Source organism: Pelobates fuscus, chromosome 2 (genome assembly GCF_036172605.1).
Source record: "Pelobates fuscus isolate aPelFus1 chromosome 2, aPelFus1.pri, whole genome shotgun sequence".
Classification (NCBI taxonomy): Eukaryota; Metazoa; Chordata; class Amphibia; order Anura; family Pelobatidae; genus Pelobates; species Pelobates fuscus.
In genome coordinates this window covers 203,722,184-203,741,984 of record NC_086318.1, presented here as the reverse complement: position 1 = coordinate 203,741,984, position 19,801 = coordinate 203,722,184, and the positions used below count along the sequence as shown (strand labels likewise).

At 38.8% G+C, this 19,801-nt stretch overlaps 1 protein-coding gene across 1 annotated transcript in view; it reads right to left on the bottom strand.

The window, feature by feature from the left end:
- Nucleotides 1-19,801, bottom strand: part of BIRC6 (baculoviral IAP repeat containing 6) — a 305,550-nt gene that overhangs the window by 105,548 nt on the left and 180,201 nt on the right. Inside the window, exons 63-65 of the mRNA XM_063443109.1 lie at nucleotides 16,433-16,650; nucleotides 13,357-13,521; nucleotides 6,174-6,339 (exon numbers count right to left, since the gene is read on the bottom strand). Coding sequence (XP_063299179.1) covers nucleotides 6,174-6,339; nucleotides 13,357-13,521; nucleotides 16,433-16,650 — 549 coding nt within the window. The remainder of the gene's footprint in view (nucleotides 1-6,173; nucleotides 6,340-13,356; nucleotides 13,522-16,432; nucleotides 16,651-19,801) is intronic.

Below are 19,801 nucleotides of genomic sequence, written 5' to 3'. Positions count from 1 at the left end.
GCGAAGTCTCCCGAGTAAAACAGTACCCCCCATGTACAGGTTTTATGGTGTCTTGGAAAGTTATAGGGTTAAATATAGTGCTAGCAAATTAAATTCCCTATACTTTCGGCATGGGTTGTCAGGCAGGTCCCGCTAATTGTAATTAATTAGGATACCTAATTATGTAAAAATATTACAGAAATATATGTGTAGAATTAATATATACGTGTATATATATATATATATATATATATATATATAAATAATTTTTTAAAAAATATTTTCATTTATATATAGGTATATATATATATATAGTGATATATACGTATATATTTATGTATCCATATATATATATATATATTATTTCGTTCTACGTGTATTTTGATATAAATATATATTAATATCACAATACAGTTAGAACGAAATAAAACATTTATATATTTTAATATTTTATTTTTAATTATTTTTTTACGTATTTACATTTTTTTATATTATAAATATATATCTAACAATAATTATATATATTTAATCAATATCAGTCTACGTGGAATTTGATATCAATATATATATATAATTATATATATATTAATATTAAAATACACATAGACAGTGTATGTGTGTGTATGTATATGTGTATATATATATATATATATATATATATATATATATATATATATATATACACATACATATATATATATACATATACATATACATATATATGTATATAATTATTTTTTTTTACACTTGATTAACTTTTGTTTTATTTGATTTAAGGCAGCAGGGGGACTGTCATTACAGTTAGTCCCCCTGCTGGCATTGCTGCAGCCAGCTATCCCGGCCATGTGATTGTGAGGTCCTCGCAAGGACCTAACTCTCACATGGCCCGGGGGGGCTGAAGAGGACGGAGGTGTCCCCCCTGGGAGTCCCCCTAACCGCGATCGCCGGCTTGGGATCGCCGGCGACCGGGTAAGTTAAAAAATAACGGAGGGCGTACAATTACGCCCGGTGGCGTTTAGAGCCTCTTTAACCCCTTAAGGACACATGACATGTGTGATATGTCATGATTCCCTTTCATTCCAGAAGTTTGGTCCTTAAGGGGTTAAAAAGGACATAATTGTACGCCCTCCGGTCTTAAGGGGTTAAACATATATTCAAAATAATCATTAAAAACACAAGACGTGGGGGGGGTGGCCAAGCGGTTGAACTGAATGGCCGCACTATCTCAGAGCCACTACACTAGTTTAACCCCTTAAGGACACATGACGTGTGTGACATGTCATGATTCCATTTTATTCCAGAAGTTTGGTCCTTAAGGGGTTAACCCATATTATTGACAGCACTGCCTGCTTGGGGCGACTACCGGTGCAGGAGTGGGAACCAAGACACAAAATGGGTCGAAAAAACAAAAAAAGACCAGACAAACCTTGAATAGGCCTCGACATCGGAGACCTCCTGCGGCAGGCCCAAGGTGCAAGCAGGTCTCTGGGGGAGGTGGAGGATGCCTTGCCAGTCAGACTAACCTCAACCTCCAAATCTAGCAGCCCTGACAAAGCTCCAGTCACGACGGCGGTGCTTAAAGACCTGCTGAAAAATATTCTGGCCGAAGTGGCAAATCTACACGCGGATCTCCAGGGCCTAATGGGCCGGATCGGTGCTGTGGAATCCACAACCGGAGAGCACACGCAACAGCTAGCTTCTATGCAGTAAACAATCCTGGGACTCCAATAGCAGAATTAACTATATGACCATCGATTTGCTACGATGGAGGACATGCGGCGCAAGAACAATCTAAAAATAAGGGGTATCCCAGAGGTCATTCCCACAGAGCAACTGGCGCATATGTTGAGACGACTCATGGTGGTGGTGTTATGCCCGCGGCAGGTCAAGTCAATGACTCTGGAGGACTGCTTCCGCATCCCTAAATCACCGAAGGCCCATGCGGCAGCTCCGCAAAACCTGATGGTCCACTTCCACAATGGCAGGGATAAAGCAGCAGTTCTCACGGCCCAAAAAGACCAGGATCCCTATACATTTGAGGGAATGCAACTCGCCTTTTATCCTGATCTCTCAGGAGGAACCCTGGCGTGACGGAGGTCCCTCAGACCATTCACTGCTCTCCTCGGGAAGAAGGGCATCCAGTACCGCTAGCGACTGACTCGCATGCTGTTGATCCTCCACAGATACGCCCGATATGAAGTTCACGATATGACGGAAGCAGCGGGCTTATTGGCCACACTTATTGGGACTCCCGATGGACTCATTGACATCAAGTCAGACCTCGAGTGGCCGAACCTTCAGTCCACCATAGGGACCCAACAAAAGTGACATTTGTCCCGCGGAAGCCCCCACTACTACTACTTCTGCAGCGGTCACCACTTGACTCCCCGACTGAGACATGCTATACCTGTTTACCTCAGCCCTACTCTGTTATGTAGATATATTTTCTCAGTTTACGCCACACAGTATGGTTAGCTCTGAACACAACACAGTAGCCAATCCTCACTTTCCATGATCACCCGAACGCATACTTATCCCCCCTGTGATTGTGACAAGCCAGATACCTCAGGCAACTCCTTAGCCAGGCGTTAAACCCCTAGACCAAGCAATAGACCTAACGATACCTTCGTACCCCCCTAATATAGAATTAGTAGATGGGTAGTGCGGTTCCTGCACCATAGTTTAACATAAGTTAATTAAGCTGTTATGTAAAGAATGTTTATTTGCTCCATTATGAGCTTGTGTGTTGGACTTACTTTCTGACTACTATAAAAGTTATGTAATGCCACGCATACCTTCTTCGACAAATGCTATATCACTTTTATTATAAAAATGTGCAGAACCTCCACTTGCCATGTTTGAAAATGTATGACAATATTCAGCTTGGTATTGCTGTTGTGGCAACACAGGCTTGTTTGTTATAACTTGCACAATTAAAATAAATAATATATCATTTTTTCTTTTCATTTTTTTTTTTTAAATGTAAAACAAACCCCACAAAACAGTATATTTTCTAGTGGAATATATTACGAAGTGTCTTGTTACTAAAGATTATTAACATTTACATGGCATTAACAGGTTGCATGTTCCTTACCATTGGGAGGAATGAGCAAGTGATGTGAGCAAGCTAGATATCCATTTCTGTGCTTACACACACTAGCACTTCACATACCTAGCTCTGAATTATCTCACACACATAAACCAACACTCCATGCCATAAACATAAAGTGCATGCTGTACACAGCATGGTTAGTAGGAGAAAACTGAAAATCTGAATCCCTGGATATTGTATATATTTACAGAGGCATACAGGCTAATGTAGTAGACAGCCACTGAGGGCAGACGTAGAGCTGCAATGTAAACATTGCAGTTCTCTGTAACTCCGTTTTACATTGCAGCACTAAGTGCAAAAGGGACACAGCACCCAGACCACTTCAATGAACTGTACCACCTGCCAGAGAGCCATGATGACAGCAACTTATGGCTTCTTACTCACTGAGGTAGCAAAACAAAAAAGTACCCTCCTCCTTACTGCCAGTGCCAATTGGCATGAGCATGATCTACTGCCAGCATATGATGCACCTTTATGTAAAAAAAAAATCTTTTTTTTCATATTAAAGATGCAAACTTGAATATATATATATATAAAAAAAAAAAAAGAAAAAGAAAATAAAGAACATTTGACTAACAAAGGTGCTGAATATAAAAACAAATTATAGTGATTTGCAAACTGTCATTACAAAATGGAAGCTGAGAACAAGGCAGGACAAACAAATAAGGATTGACCGATTATCGGTCTGGTCGATATTCTGTATTTTCGGCAATATCGGTATCGGCCAATTCAGATATTGATATTGCCGATAATATATAACAGGACCGCCGGGCTTGTAATGAGCCCGGCGGTCTTGTTGGGGGCCCGCAGCAAGCGTTTACTTACCTTCCCAGCAGCTCCTCCAGCTCAGCAGTGTAAATCTCGCGAGACCCACGGCCGTCAGAGCGTTGCCACGGGTTACCATGGCAACACTACGCACGGCACACTGGCCGCGAGATTTACACAGTAGATGGAGGAGCTGCTGGGAACGTAAGAGCTTGCTGCAGGCCCCCACTGCTTAGTACATGCCACTGGACCACCAGGGAATGCCATATCCCCCCTCCCTGGCCAAGTAACAAGCAGGGAGGGGGGAACTAAAAAATAAATAATTAAATATTAAAAAAAAAAAAAGTTTTAATAAAAAATGCCCCCTCAATTACATACATACACAAACACATTCCATTATATAAACACACTACACAAACACTGTATATAATGCAGTGTGTTTATATAATGCACACTACACAAACACACTGCATTATATAAACACTACACAAACACTGTTTATATTATGCACTGTGTGTGTGTTTGTGTAGTGTGTATATAATGCAGTGTGTTTGTTCAGTGTGTTTATATAATGCATACTACACAAACACACTGCATTATATAAAACACTACACAAACACTGTGTATATAATGCAGTGTGTGTGTTTGTGTAGTGTATATATAATGCACACTACACAAATACACACACTTTGCATTTAGTATATAAAGCATTCACTTTACGCACACACTGCATCCACTTTACGCACACTACACAAACGCACACTGCATCCACTACACATGGCATGTATATTTTGTGCATTTACCTTTAGAAATAGTTTTAGTTTTTTTCCAAAATGGTAAATGTACAGAATATCGGTAAGTTATCGGCTATCGGCCTGAAAGTTCACAGAATATCGGTATCGGCTCCAAAAAAATTAAATCGGTCGATCCCTACAAACAAATAGATAAAATATCTAGGTATAGAGTAACATGTAAAACATACACACCATGATCATGTTCAATGTTTTATGTAAAGGACATATTGTATTAAATAATGTTGAATACATAGAGAATAAGTTAACTACCGTATATAAAACTACCATTAAATTACTTATTACCTTTATGAAAAAAAAAAAAAGTGTACAAATTTACACTTGGAAAAAAACATTTACACAAATGCAAGTGTGAATGTCTACAATGCTCTGAAACATGATCCTGATGAAAGTCCCATACAGGGACTGAAACATTGATCCCATGTTTTAAATCTTGCAAATAAATAAGAATTTTATTGGAGACCGTGAGTGCTGCCATTTCTACTACTATCTGGATATTAAAGTCCAAGGCTGAGCACCCGGCAAGTATATATTCATATAGCCTGACTGCAAGGATATAGATAGATATATATGGGAAGGCAGAGCCTGGAGTTCTGGGTGGGGTTGATTCGGCCTATAAAAACCCAAACCTACCTCCCTCCTACTGGGCTGACGTCGACTGGTCACCCCGGTACATACCACAACCAGAAAAAGAACTAAGACAAGCTTTTTCAAGAGTTAGCTAATTAAGTTAGACTGTCACATCTGCATGATTGTTATTACGATTTCATACGTATTAAAGTTTGCATTGTTAAAACTCTTTTTGCCCTCTTTATTTACAGGCTCGCCCGAACGGCGGTTTCGGCATACCACAACCGACTTTAGTAAATATAATAGTTAACACTTATACGGCTTTGTTCCCTGACCACAAATGGGAAAGTGGAGCCTAAAGTTGTGGGAAGGGTTGATCCTGCCTATAAAAACCCCTAACCTAAACCTACCTCCCTACTGGGCCGACGTCGACTGGTCACCCCACCCACTACTCCCTTTATACAATTACATCTTTACAGGCCTGCCCGAATGTTGGTTTGGGCACACCACAACTGATTTTAGTAAATATAATGGTTATCACTTATACAGCTTTTTTCCCTGACCACAAATATATATACATATATATATAAATTTAATAAAAGACAGCAAATTAGAGTACTACAAAAGACCACAGTTGTCAGATATCCTTGTGAATATTACAACACAATAGAGTTTAAGATTTTTCCTCTAATAACACAGCAAATGACTACATGGCTGTCATCATGACTACAGCAAAAATACCTTTTATTTACTAGCAAAATGCAGTCATCAAGCAAAGTGGCTATCAGTATTTACGGATCTTAAATATATATATAAAAAATTATATTTAAAATTATATGATGTGAATGCAGATAGGCTTTACAACGGACAACAACCAATATAAGGATTTAAAACTACATGTTTGCATATAGAAAGTACTAATTTTAGATCATTACCCGAGTCATTGCGGAGGTATGATGACATTGCTGGGATGAGGCAGGATTGACTGAGGAGCTCTTGCAAGACAGATGGAAGAGCATTGCTGTTCTGTCCTCTGCCCTCATTTGCCTGTGTTTCTCCATTTACTGCACACCCAGATGGATTTATGTAACTGGCAAGGACCTGTAACATAACAAAAACAAAGCTTATCATGTGTGCTTTTAATAGGTCCACAAAATAAAATGTAACATAAGCACATAGCAAAATAATATCTAGCAAGGAATAAGTAGAAACCTAGTGTGTAGAGCAAGGTGCAAGAGCCAGAGAGGTGGTTCATATAGAACAGGCTTCCTCAAACTCCGGCCCTACAGATGTTGCTGAACTACAACTCCCATGATTCTTTGAATGAAACAGATAGGCTCGGAATCATGGGAGTTGTAATTCAGCAACATCTGGATGGCCGGAGTTTGGGGAAGCCTGATATAGAAGGATGTAAAGGACTGTGAAAAAGAGATTTAAAAAATAAATAAATAAATAAATAAAAAAAGGACACGGCTGTTTCACGTAATCATCCGCTAAACTTTGTAAACATAAGTATTACATCGATACAGATAATCACAGAATAACCAAATGCAAAATACTAAATCAGGACTAATTGCAGAATGCATGAAGTAACTAAAATGTAGCAAACAGCAGAATTACTATAAGCAATAAGCCTGGCATTAAAAAGACCTGTAGCTTTTCAGATTCAAAGGGCATTATTTACAAATGGTAACTATGTCAAGTTCCATATGACAAGCAGCAGAAATATTTATAATTTTATCCCACAATTATTCACAACTAATAGATACCTACAAAACAATTTGATCTAATTTGAATTGTAGGTGTGAACAGTGTTTGACTTACTTTCACTTTAAGTATACAAACTATAGTCAAAACCTACCCTGTCAATGTTTCGGACCACTGAGGTTTTTAATCATATTGTTTAGTTATATACTTTTTTTTATATTCAATTTTAACACCCCCCACCCCACCCACACACACTTAAAGAGACACCGTAGTCATAGTTATATAAATTAAATTATCAGAGTACAGTATCCCTGTCCTCTTAAACCTGTATATAGAGATGTAAAATGTTGAAACCATAGAAAAATTTTATTTTCCAGAAATTAAAAAAATATATACAGTGGGACCTCCGTTTACGTATTTAATGCGTTCTCCGGGACATTTCTTATTGCGAAACATTTGTAAACCGAAACTCGGTTTCCCATAGGAATGCATTGAAAATTAATTAATCCGTTCTGGAGGTCAGAAATAAGTCAAAATGAGTTGGCATGGAAACCAACCCACAATGCAGAACACACAATAAAAGGCATGCAAACGATGAAACTCAGCTTCCCTACCTTTCCAGTGCTTGAGAAATGCACCAAAAAAGTTCCAAAAAGTCCCAAAACCACTGCAAACAATTTCCAGAATGGCACCAAAACTTGATGCAAAAGCCGCTCCAACACCTCCACACTCGACGCCACATGCTACCAACAGGCTCTAGCATGCAGGGGGCGGTGCTATAAACCTCCAGGTGCAATTGTGTATTGCGAAACAAATTTGTAAACCAAGGCATTATTTTCAATGGATTTTCATTTGTAAACCGAAAATTATGTTAACCGAGGCGTTTGTAAACCGAGGTCCCACTGTACATATTTTTTTAAAGTGTAAAAAAATAATTTAAAATGCAGTGAAGTTTTACAAATTTTACCTGCTTTTCAGGTGTATTTCTAACTATAAATGAAGGTATTTTTTATTTTTGTGAGGCAGTAGTTTGAAAAACTTTCCTACTTGAAGATGCAGCTGGTAAATACACACGTTGTGATGATTGAGATGTTAGAGACATATTTCTGGAATGGGAAGCTTTGGAGGGTAAGATTAAGTGCACTTTCATTGCGATATCTATATGAGGGGAGAATTAAGCAAAGGCTTTTCAACTTCCAAATCTCTAGAGGAAGGTTGAAAAAAAAATAAAAATACATTAATAAGGTGTATGGTGCATTCCCAAACACACTTGCAGGAGGGAAAAAAGTATGCCCACGGATAGGTTGGTAATTTAATTGACTAAATATTTTTCTTTGCATTATATTACATAAGGGTTTAATTTACTAAACATTTGTATGAAAGGCATAGCTTGAAGAATAGGTGCTGCAGTTTGTTTTCTCCTGTTCAGTTAAATGAGCAGAACCACTTTATTTCACTCTACTAGGTCAAGTGAGTTGATGGCACACTGTGCCAAACAGATGTTAAAGGGACATTATATTGACCAAAACATCTGTAGTTTAATTAAGCAATTTCGGTGTATAGTTTAAGGATCAGAAACCTATGACACACAGGCTCTGGCCTCTCAGTAGACTTCAAATATTTGCTAGTGCAAACCAAGCAGTGACTGCATGTGGTGAGGAACAAACCACAATTTATACATTGCAGCACATAGAGGAGATGATCTTAGGTCCCTGCCTCTCAGCACTTGTGAAAGGAAATCTGCTCAGGAATAGAGCAGCCTGTAGCAGCTTGTGACTTTCATCTATACCTGGCAAGCTCAGAACCCACTGGCCCCCAGGACTTCAAGATCTTGTTTTGGCACAGTACTACTAAAACATTGCCTACCCCTGGTATAGAGCATGCCTTTGCAGTCTCACTGCCAAACTTTTTGCGGTTTACATTTGATATATTATTTTTTATTAATTGCTTCTGCATTTCTGTTCAGAGGCCAACTGTGTTTCATTGTTGTTGTATGCACGTTGTACAGTGAAAATAAAGTTGAATCTGAATTTAGACTTTAAACCACTTTTGTTTCTGTTTATGCATAGTCTGCACGAGAAATACAATTGGTTTCATTTTCAATCAGATGTGTTTTAACATATTTCTCTACAGGAAGAATTTAGATAGTCTGTGCATGTTACATGCAGGGAAGTGTGACTAGGGCTGTATAAACAAAGGGATTTAAATCCTAAATGTGAGTGAATTGAGCAGTAAGACTGCAGGTGCAGGATCTCTACACCAAAACTGTTTTATTAAGCTAAAGTTGCTTTGGTGAGTATAGTGTCCCTATAACGATAATAAACACTCAGTTTAATGTCTGAGTATGCCAATCGAATGTGTCCACTTGTCTTTTAGTATATAAGTGATTATAGTGCAGAACATGATTGTGGTCCATCAATTGACTATTAGGCTACTCAAATATATATATATTTTTTATATTAGCTAGGAGAATGGATTATTAAAAGGGCATATCATAATTTAAAGTGGTGTTACCATGGTCTTTAATTTTTCCTTTCCTGGTGTCCATTGTAGCTTAATAATAATACTTCCTCCCTTGGTACATTTTTTTTTGTATTTATTGTTCTCTTCCTTGTGTTGGATCTCAATGTCTGCCATTTTGTTCCCCTCAGCCCATGATGTCTGCAGTTTGCCCTTTAGTGGAATTCCTTTTACTAATGAATTGTGGGTAAATTGGCTTAGAGATGAAATGAAACTTTGCTTCACATAGTGCCAAAAATTGCCTTTTTCTCATCTACAAATAAAATCTATTTGCAAATTGAGTGTCAGCACTATATTTGATAACCTTAAATTAGGTGATTAGTAAAAGTATGAAAACCTATATATATATATATATATATATATATATATATATATATATATATATATATATATATATATATATATAATAACCATATGCACCACAATAAGTGTGATTACACACAAAAACATAAAACTTGCTCAAGGGTCCAAAGAATCCTGGGTAACCATTTTTAAAGGGTTAATCCTGTCTTGCAGTTAGAATGCAGCGTCTATTGATACACTGTAGAACAGTGAACTTTGTACCAAAAAGGATACAAAAAAAAACAACTTTTCATAGCATAATACTGCAATGTATTAATTTAAAACAGGATTCCCTTTCCCCCCCAAATGAAACCCTTACATCAGCAAGTGGTGGTACTCGTCTCCAAGATACCACAAATACACTTAAATGATTCAGAGACTTCACAGCCGTTTACCGTCCACAATTCTAACAGTGCCAAATCCCGCCCAATCTTAATGCTGATAAGGCAGAGTGTCTGTGCAGTAAGGAGGCTGTAGATTGGGATTGGTGTTTGACAGGCTGTTGTTCTCTGACCTCTAATAGTAAACAAGACAGCCTCCCACTGATCACCTCCCACTGCAAATGCTCTATTTTGTGTATAGCTGCTCGACCAATTAATTTTATTGCAATATATTTTATTCAGCTTTAATTTAACAGGGTTGCGCTCTCCTGTGTGATTTATAAAATCAATGGAGAATAAAAAAATAAAAAAAAGTAAATAGACGGACAAAAAGGGTGAATTCAAAACCAAAACCTGTTAGGTGAAAGAACCTATTTAAGGGCATTCAGGAAAAATATATGGCATGTCACATCTGTGAAATTGTTACTTTGGATGCAAAAGCATTTGTAGCTTGTAATATCAATCACATATGAGTAGCCGTCTTTACTTACAAATAACATTGTACTTAAAGTGACACTCCAGGCACCCAGACCACTTCTGCCCATTGGAGTGGTCTGGGTGCCAACTCCCACTACCCCTAACCCTGCAACTGTAATTATTGCAGTTTTCATAAACTGCAATAATTATATTGCAGGGTTAACTCCTTCTCTAGTGGCCGTCTACTAGCCACTAGGGGACACTTCCTGCTTCATAGCACAGGTTTTCTGTGCTAGAGCGTCGCTGGACGTCCTCACGCTGTGTGAGGACCTCCAGCGTCGCTCAATTTCCCATAGGAAAGCATTTTCAATGCTTTCCTATGGAGAGCTCTAATGCGCATGCGCGGCATTGCCGTGCATGCGCATTAGGTCTCCTCAGCCGGCGGGCGGGATCAGTCACCCCCGCCGGCTGACGTAATGAAGGGGAGGAGCGGCGGCGACCGTGAAACCACCGCTGACACCAGTGGGAGTCTCCGGTAAGTCACTGAAGGGGTTTTCACCCCTTCAGCAACCGGGGATGGGTGGTGAGAGGGAGAAGCGACCTGCAGTGCCAGGAAAACGGATTGAATTATCTTTCATAGAAGATCTGCTGAGCTTTAATTTGTGATATTTCATTGAGCTCAGTTTAGGAGAAATATTAAAGGGTGATATGAAAGTCAAGATAGATAAAAAATCTTTCTGAAAATGAACTCCATTATTCCTTTCACTCTAATGCAAGCCATTCATCCTAAATTAACTAAAGTATTACTTTTTGTAATTTTGGGAGTACATTACATAATCATAAAGTAAAAGGCGGGGATGGGGGGAATAAAATGACAATTCTTTAAGTTAATGACAGTTTTGGCATGTAACCCATAATTAAAAGGCTGCTTCACACATGCTGGCTACAACTGCGATCAGCAGTAACATAACAACCTATCTCTATATAAGGGCATACTTTCAGAACTATAGCTGTATTCAGTTATAAAGATTGGGATACACTGCTCTAATCAAAGAGTGCAATTGTAATGTCTTGTGCAAATGAATAAATGGGAACATTGATAGTTTTACCAGAATGCTTAAGAAGTTCGTTCACAAGAGCAGATAAATGGTTATTCAATGAAAATTATTTCTGTAAGTCAATTATATGGATCTCAGTGAACACAATCTAATCATACAATCCTTTTTCTAAATTTGTCATACTATGAAAGATTAAAAGAACTTCTCAGGCATGAAGTTTATTGAATCAGCTTGTCCTCAAAGTGTACGGTTTTCTTGTCTGTGTTCAGATTTAGGAACTTTAGAAAGAAAAGTTATTGCCATTTGCAAAAGTGAAATAACAGAACAGAAACTAGCTGCAGCTACAGTACTTTCTCCCATAATACGCCAATATATTTTTTATCCGACTCACAAATGGTACATATAAAAACAAATTCTACAAAATAGAACAGTATATAGTTATGCACTGCCCTACAGACAAAATAAAGCGGGCATGTCATCCACACATATGTCCACTTTGGGTAGATCAATTAACTTTGCCAAATCTATTTTAATGCTATAAAATTATAAGATGAAAAGTTAATGATTTTTGCCCATTGTACAATGGTTTCTGCTGTGAATGAACATACCCTATTCTCCCCTTAGGATGTGTAAGGTATTACCTTACAGGATAGCTGCAATCAAGCTTTTACTTTTATTTATTTTATAAAAAAAAATTATTTATGTTTTCACATTTAAAGAAAAACTTTTTTTTTGATGTATGATTGTTGGAAAATGATTGATCAGCAAGATAAAAAAAAGTTTAATTTTCTCACACAGATAAGTTCACACAAAGCTATAACAGCAACAGGCACAGTCTGAATCTAGCCTAACATGACTGCTCAGCCAGATAAAGTAATATTTTGAGAGACGTTGGAGAAAAAAAACAAAAAAAAAAAAAACAGGTATGTTTTAGATAAAGAAAAATGAAAATTCTCAATTTTAAAAAGGTGCTCCCATATTTGTAGCTTTTTGATATGAGTTATAGATTAGCAATTTGGCTACCATAATATCTCTATCACATCAATCCTCAGTTAAACACCCACATCTAGCTGCACTCTGACCATAGATAGAATTTAGAGATTTATGCTGTGTTCTCCACCCATCGGTGCTGAAGATTGATAAAAGATGGAAAAGACAGCAGTATGGATTCTAGCGGTAGAGCCAGCTATGATTTAATGAGAAGCATCTTCCAAGCTTACCTTACACTTACATGCACTGTATTGAAGCCAAATTATGTCATATTATTACTTCCTTCAGATACTGCCAGTCAGGATATAATGAAAAAATGTGCTGAGATAAGTCTCAGATTCTGGCACCCAGCAAAAACAATCTTTTCCCCAAATTAGTGTTTATACCATTCTACAAAATTTTTAGGGAGAATTGAAAAAATGAGGCTAAAATAGCCATGCTGTGACAAGTTGGACACCTTTTTAAATCATCTAGTTTGACCTATATTTTGCAAACTTGGCTTTCCATTTTGCAGTTTCCTGTTTAGTGAATGACATGTAGCTTTTTTATTGACACTCTAAAAGGCAGATCTGGACTGCATGTGCTCTGAAGATGTAACAACAGTATGTTTTATATGAACAGTACAAGAACCAAACTGAAACCTTATTTATGAAGCCTACTATGCATATTGTTATAAATGAAGAGGTATTTAGAAGCCTACATACCAGTAGGAGACACGTTACATGCTCTTCTTCCAGTCTTTGTTTTGTAAGGGCCTGTTCTACATCCCAGCCTGAAGCAGTAGATCCAGTTCCAAATCCAGTGCCTTTAGCCCAATACAACTGTTGCTCTTCACAAGTGCCACTGCTGTGTGTGCTGGAAACCTGTGACTTAAACACATTTTTTGATTACAAAAGACATAATTTGCAAGTCATGAAAAAGCTTCTGGATATTCATGACCTTGTACTTTCACAAATGGCACACAACTTGAGTTCTGCTAGATAAACGCAATGGCTGTTTCCCATAGTTGTAGTGATAAATACAATTGGATACAACAAATATGGTATTCATCATCAAGAACAATTATTTAACAAGCTCAGCTTTTTTTTTTATTATTTATTTTTTAAATTAAAAGTCTGCTAGGGATCATTACTACTAAGTCACATATTCTGTATCTTGTAAACTTTAGTTTGTTCATTAAATTAGGCCCCATGCTTTCAAAAAGTGTTACATACATACAGACTATGTATACAATTAGTGCAGCACCTAATGGAACATAAGCCTGTGTAGAGACCACAATAGAACAGCAAAAACATTCACTAGTGAATAATGGTAATGATACTTGGACACTAGAAACTAAAATTGTAGATCAACTGATTATGTGAATAACGACTAACACTGATGTACATTAATAATCAGTCAACATGATATTTTAGCTTAATTTAAAAGTCCATTTTTGCACTGGTTCCTCTTAAGATAAATACAATATATTGAAAAATATTTAACATGACTGCGTAACATTGCATAAATCTGAAGTATAGAAACATTCATTTTATTTATACTTATAAAAAAATAAGAATTAATTGACATTTTAGTTGTTATAAATGCAAATGCCATTTGTTTTTCTTTATTGGCCAGCTTCAATAAATCAAGGGCTTAGTCTGTATCATTCATGACAAAACAGCTGCCATATAAGCCTTTAAGTCCAAATAAACTGATTAGCTGTAGTTAAATTATAATAACTTGCTTAAGCATTCTAATCTACAGCTAGCACAATATAGTGCTGAACATTTACCGTATATACTCGAGTATAAGCCGAGTTTTTCAGCCCATTTTTTGGGCTGAAAAACCCCAACTCGGCTTATACTCGAGTCAAGGTCTGTATTATGGCAATTTGCATTGCCATAATACAGACCGGGGGAGAGGGGGGCTGGCAGAGCTGTAACTTACCTGTTCTGCAGCTCCTGTCAGCTCTCTCCTCCTCTGCGCCGTCCGGTCAGCACCTCGGTCAGCTCCCAGTGTAAGTCTCGCGAGAGCCGCGGCTCTCGCGAGACTTACAGTGTAAGCTGACAGAAGAGCAGAACGGACGGCGCAGAGGAGGAGAGAGCTGACAGGAGCTGCAGGACAGGTAAGTTACAGCTCTGCCAGCCCCCCTCTCCCCCCCACTGAACTGCCACTGGACCACCAGGGAAGGAGAGCCCCCCTCCCTGCCATATATCAAGCAGGGAGGGGGGACGAAAAAAAAAATATAAATAAAATAAGAAGAAATAATAAAAAAATAATAATAATAATAAAAAAAAAATTAATAATAACAAAAAAAGGGGTATAAGGACCACTATGGGAGGGGGGGGGGGGGGTATAAGGACCACTATGGGAGGGTGGGGGTGGGTTAAGGACCACTATGGGAGGGAGGGGGGTATAAGGACCACTATGGGAGGGAGGGTGGGGGTGGGTTAAGGACCACTATGGGAGGGAGGGGGGTATAAGGACCACTATGGGAGGGAGGGGGGGATAAGGACCACTATGGGAGGGAGGGGGGTATAAGGACCACTATGGGAGGGAGGGGGGGATAAGGACCACTATGGGAGGGAGGGGGGTATAAGGACCACTATGGGAGGGAGGGGGGGGATAAGGACCACTATGGGAGGGAGGGGGGGATAAGGACCACTATGGGAGGGAGGGGGGGATAAGGACCACTATGGGAGGGAGGGGGGGATAAGGACCACTATGGGAGGGAGGGGGTGGGATAAGGACCACTATGGGAGGGAGTGGGGGTATAAGGACCACTATGGGAGGGAGGGGGGTATATGGACCACTATGGGAGGGATGGGGGGGGATAAGAACCACTATGGGAGGGAGAAGGGGGATAAGGACCACTATGAGAGGGAGGGGGTGGGATAAGGACCACTATGGGAGGGGAGGGGGAAGTAAGGACCACTAGGGGAGGGGAGGGTAAGGACCACTAGGGGAGGGGTGAGTCAGGACCACTGGGGGAGGGAGTGAAGGAACACGGGGGTGGGGAGGTAAGGACCACTGAGGGAGGAGGAGGGGAAGTCAGGACATATGGGGGGGAGGGGGCGGCAAAATTTTTTTTGCCTACGGCGGCAAATATCCTTGCACCGGCCCTGCACACACTGCATTCACACACTGCATTCATACACACACACACACTGCATTCATGCACACACACACTGCATTCATGCACACACACTGCACTCATACACACACACATACGCACACACTGCATTCATTATACACACACTGTAAATAAATATTCAATTAATATATTTTTTTAAGGATCTAATTTTATTTAGAAATTTACCAGTAGCTGCTGCATTTCCCACCCTAGTCTTATACTCGAGTCAATAAGTTTTCCCAGTTTTTTGGGATAAAATTAGGGGCCTCGGCTTATATTCGGGTCGGCTTATACTCGAGTATATACGGTAAGTGTACTAACACCCCTTCCCCCCAATGTTTACTATAACTTAATGGCTCAATGTTTACTATAACTTAAGTGATGACAATTAAAAAAATGCACAGTTCTAAATAAAGCAGCTTCATAATAATTTAAATAAAAGAAACATTTGTATGCTGTAGTTACTATTTGTTAATGTTTTTTTTATTTTAAATAGACAATATTTATAAAATTGTTTTGTTTCGAGTCTCAGACCTACCTCACAAAAACATGACATGACCATATAGAATGCACATGTTTCAGATATTAAGGCGACATATTTTAGCATGTGTTTTTCAAATGTTGAAAAACAACACTAAATCTTGATGCTTACAGGATCAGCCTACCTCTGTCTGATTGGAACTGGAACTGGGGATTCTGGGAGCATGGTGACTCAAAGCAGACAAGCAGGCAAGAATAAGATGTATTGCTCCAATTTCCAGGGCCATGCGCCTTAAGAGTACCCCATCATCTGTAGTCAGAGGCATTGTGCTGAACAAAGTGCGCAGAACATGAAAAGGAAGAGTAGGCAAGACGTTTGCAGATGGGGATTGTAAAATGTGACCTAGAAAGGAAAAAAGAGAGCAAATTGAGATGATGATTAAGGCCAAACTACTTGTGTCTCCTGAAATTTAAATAGAATAGAACTCTGCCACACAAAAATAAGGTGATCTGTTGTGTACCATTTCCAATATCACCACAATAAATCCTTATTAAAAATACAACTAAAGGAATGAAAAATTCAGTTTCAAGTACATAACCCATATGTTATACAAGTGAATTAACGCTTTGTATTTTTATTGGATGATCTTGAATGCTTTTTGTAACTTGGCCACTGGAACTCAGCAGCAGCGGCTTGCTTTAAATGACTTGTGTAGCATCACAAGCGGTTAATTGTGGGGCTGATGACTGCATGTGCTAGTGTTGATATCAGTTGACTTAAAAAAAAATATTATTAGAGTCTTGGTGTACCATATGCCTACATATACAATTACTAAAATATGTATAACCTTTTAAATCTGATTGTATGCAAAACTCTTTTTTCCCTCTTTTATGTGAAGTCTAATTTCTCTATTATATTGATTAAGCCTACCACCAATAAACATTATATTAAAGTCATAAAATATACTAAAACTTACCTGTAATGCAGCGCTGGGTGAAGCTCCCAACGCTACTTGGCGTTCTTACAACTGCCTTCACTGCAGCCAAAGCACGGTTCAATCTGAGGCTTCGCACAGAGAATTCTTGGACTGTAACCAGCTCAGAGTGTGTGCAATGCTCGCTGCGTTGGATGTATATTTTTTTGTGGAAAGAAAGGACATTCCATTCCAGGCTGCCTAAGTCACGTGCGACTGGGGGGGGGGGGGGGGGCAACTAGCCCCAGAATACAGGTGAAGGAATCTCTGAATTTGCTGCGTTTCAAGCAGAAACACTGCATATACAGACTCCTACCACCAAGTTCACTTCTAAAGGTATACGTGGTGAAAGGTGGTTGGGATAACCCATTGATATTAATGTACGATGGTCCGAATCTTTACCATTGAACCGGTTATAGTAAAAACCAAAGAAAAAAAGTTATGGATAAAATGCATATTGCACAGTCTGTTGCTCTACATCAGGGGTTCTCAAACTCCGTCCCTCCGGATGTTGCTGAACTACAACTCCCATGATTCTCTGGCTATCTATGTAATTCGAAGAATCATGGGAGTTGTAGTTCAGCAACATCTGGAGGGTCACAGTTTGAGGACCCCTGCTCTACATAATTAATTTTCAGCACTTTCTGAGTGTAATGGTGGTATGGAGACAGTCTCAGGCACTAAGGTTAGTGGTGTTATGGAGACAGTCTCAGGCACTGAGGCTTGTGGAGACAGTCTCAGGCACCAAGTGTGTTGGTGTTGTGGGGACAGGCTCAGGCACTGTGTGTAGTGGTATTATGGAGACAGGCTTGGAGACTATGGTGAGGCCTAATAGAAAGTAGTTTTTTGTTGGGGGATTCTATTAGAGGTGTGGAGCTGGACAATGGTGGTCTTGTAAGACGTCTTTCCGGAACTACTGCTCACAGAGACAGGAGACATACTTGTAATATTGTTAAGCAAGAAAAGCAGGAAGGGGAATTGGATGTACTTGTCCATCTAGGGACAAATGACTTGGCTTACAATGAGGTTTCAGAGGTAAAGGAGGTGTTTTGTGTTTTTACCAATGATATACGGCAGGTTGCTATCACACGGTCATAACACTCAGAACGGCAGGCGGATGCATATTAGGGACTTTAACTTGTGGTTTAGTGAATTTGGGAGCAAGGATTTGGCTTCATTTCTCATGGTAGCTCTGTTTGGAATGGAAATAAACTGTACAAAAAAGATGGTTTGCATCTTTCTCAAAATGTTCTCAGTGAGCAGTTCATAGGTTTTGCTAGGATGTATTTGAACTAGGAGGGGGAGGGGGGAGAGGGCAATGGCGATAAAACATCAGTCCAATTGCCCCCTAAAATAAAGGACTGAAGGTGCCTGTAGCAAGTGTGTTAAAAAAAAATGATAAGCTTAGAGTCATGTCTACAAATGCTCACAGTTTAAGGAATAAGATTCATGAACTTGTGGCTATAATGGCAGCTGATAATGTAGATTTAGTCGCTGTTACTGAGACATGGTATAATGAGAAAAATGACTGGGACATAGCAATACCAGGGTACTCTTTATATAGAAAAGACAGGGAAAGAAAGAAAGGGGAAGGGGTGGCCCTGTATGTAAAGGACAGCATAAAATCTAGCCTAATAAAAGTTAGTGAGGCGAACAGAGTCTGTTTGGGTTACGTTAGAATTTGGTAATCACACAGTAACTCGTGTAGGTGTGATTTATAGGCCCCCAGAACAAACAGAAGAGTTAGATAACTACTAGTTGAGGAAACAGCTAAAAGGACAATGAAGGTGGAAGTTATCATCATAGGTGACTTTAATCTTCCTGATGTAAATTAGAAAAATAAAATAGCTGCTTGTGCCAGGAGCACACATATTCTAAACTCCCTACTGGGATGGTCTCTAAAACAAGTCGTTTAGGAGCCAACTCGTAAAGAGGCCATACTAGATTTTGTGTTAACAAATAGAGATTTGGTATCAGATATTACTGTAGGTGAAAGTTTAGAATCCAGTGACCAGTCAGTCAGTGTGGGTTAAAATAAGAACAGTGACTGAGTCACACCACACAAAAACAAAAGTTTTAGACTTTAGAAAAGAAGACTTTTGTAAAATTAGAATATGTGTAAAGGAGTTATTATCAGACTGGAGCAATTTAAATGGAGTCCAAGAGAAATGGGATTATTTAAAAGTTGCACCGATGAAGGCAACAGAAAATTGCAATAGGCTTGTCAGTAAAAGCAAAAAACATTAAAGAAACCACTGTGGTACTCCGCAGATGTGGCCAAATTCGTAAGAAACAAAGTTAGCATTTAGTAATTATTTTAAAAACAAAATTATTTTTAAAAACAGAGTGAAGAAGACAGAACGATCTATAAGATTAGGCAGAAAGAGGCTAAGCAAGTTATAAGAGCTTCCAAATCACACACAGAAGAGAAAATAGCACAGTCAGTAAAAAAAAGGGGACAAACATTTTTTAGATACATAAATGAGAAAAGGAAAGCAAAACAAAGATTAGTTAGATTAAAAACAAAAGAAGGAAGGTATGTAGAAGAGGATAAAGGTCTAGCTGATTGCCTCAATGAAT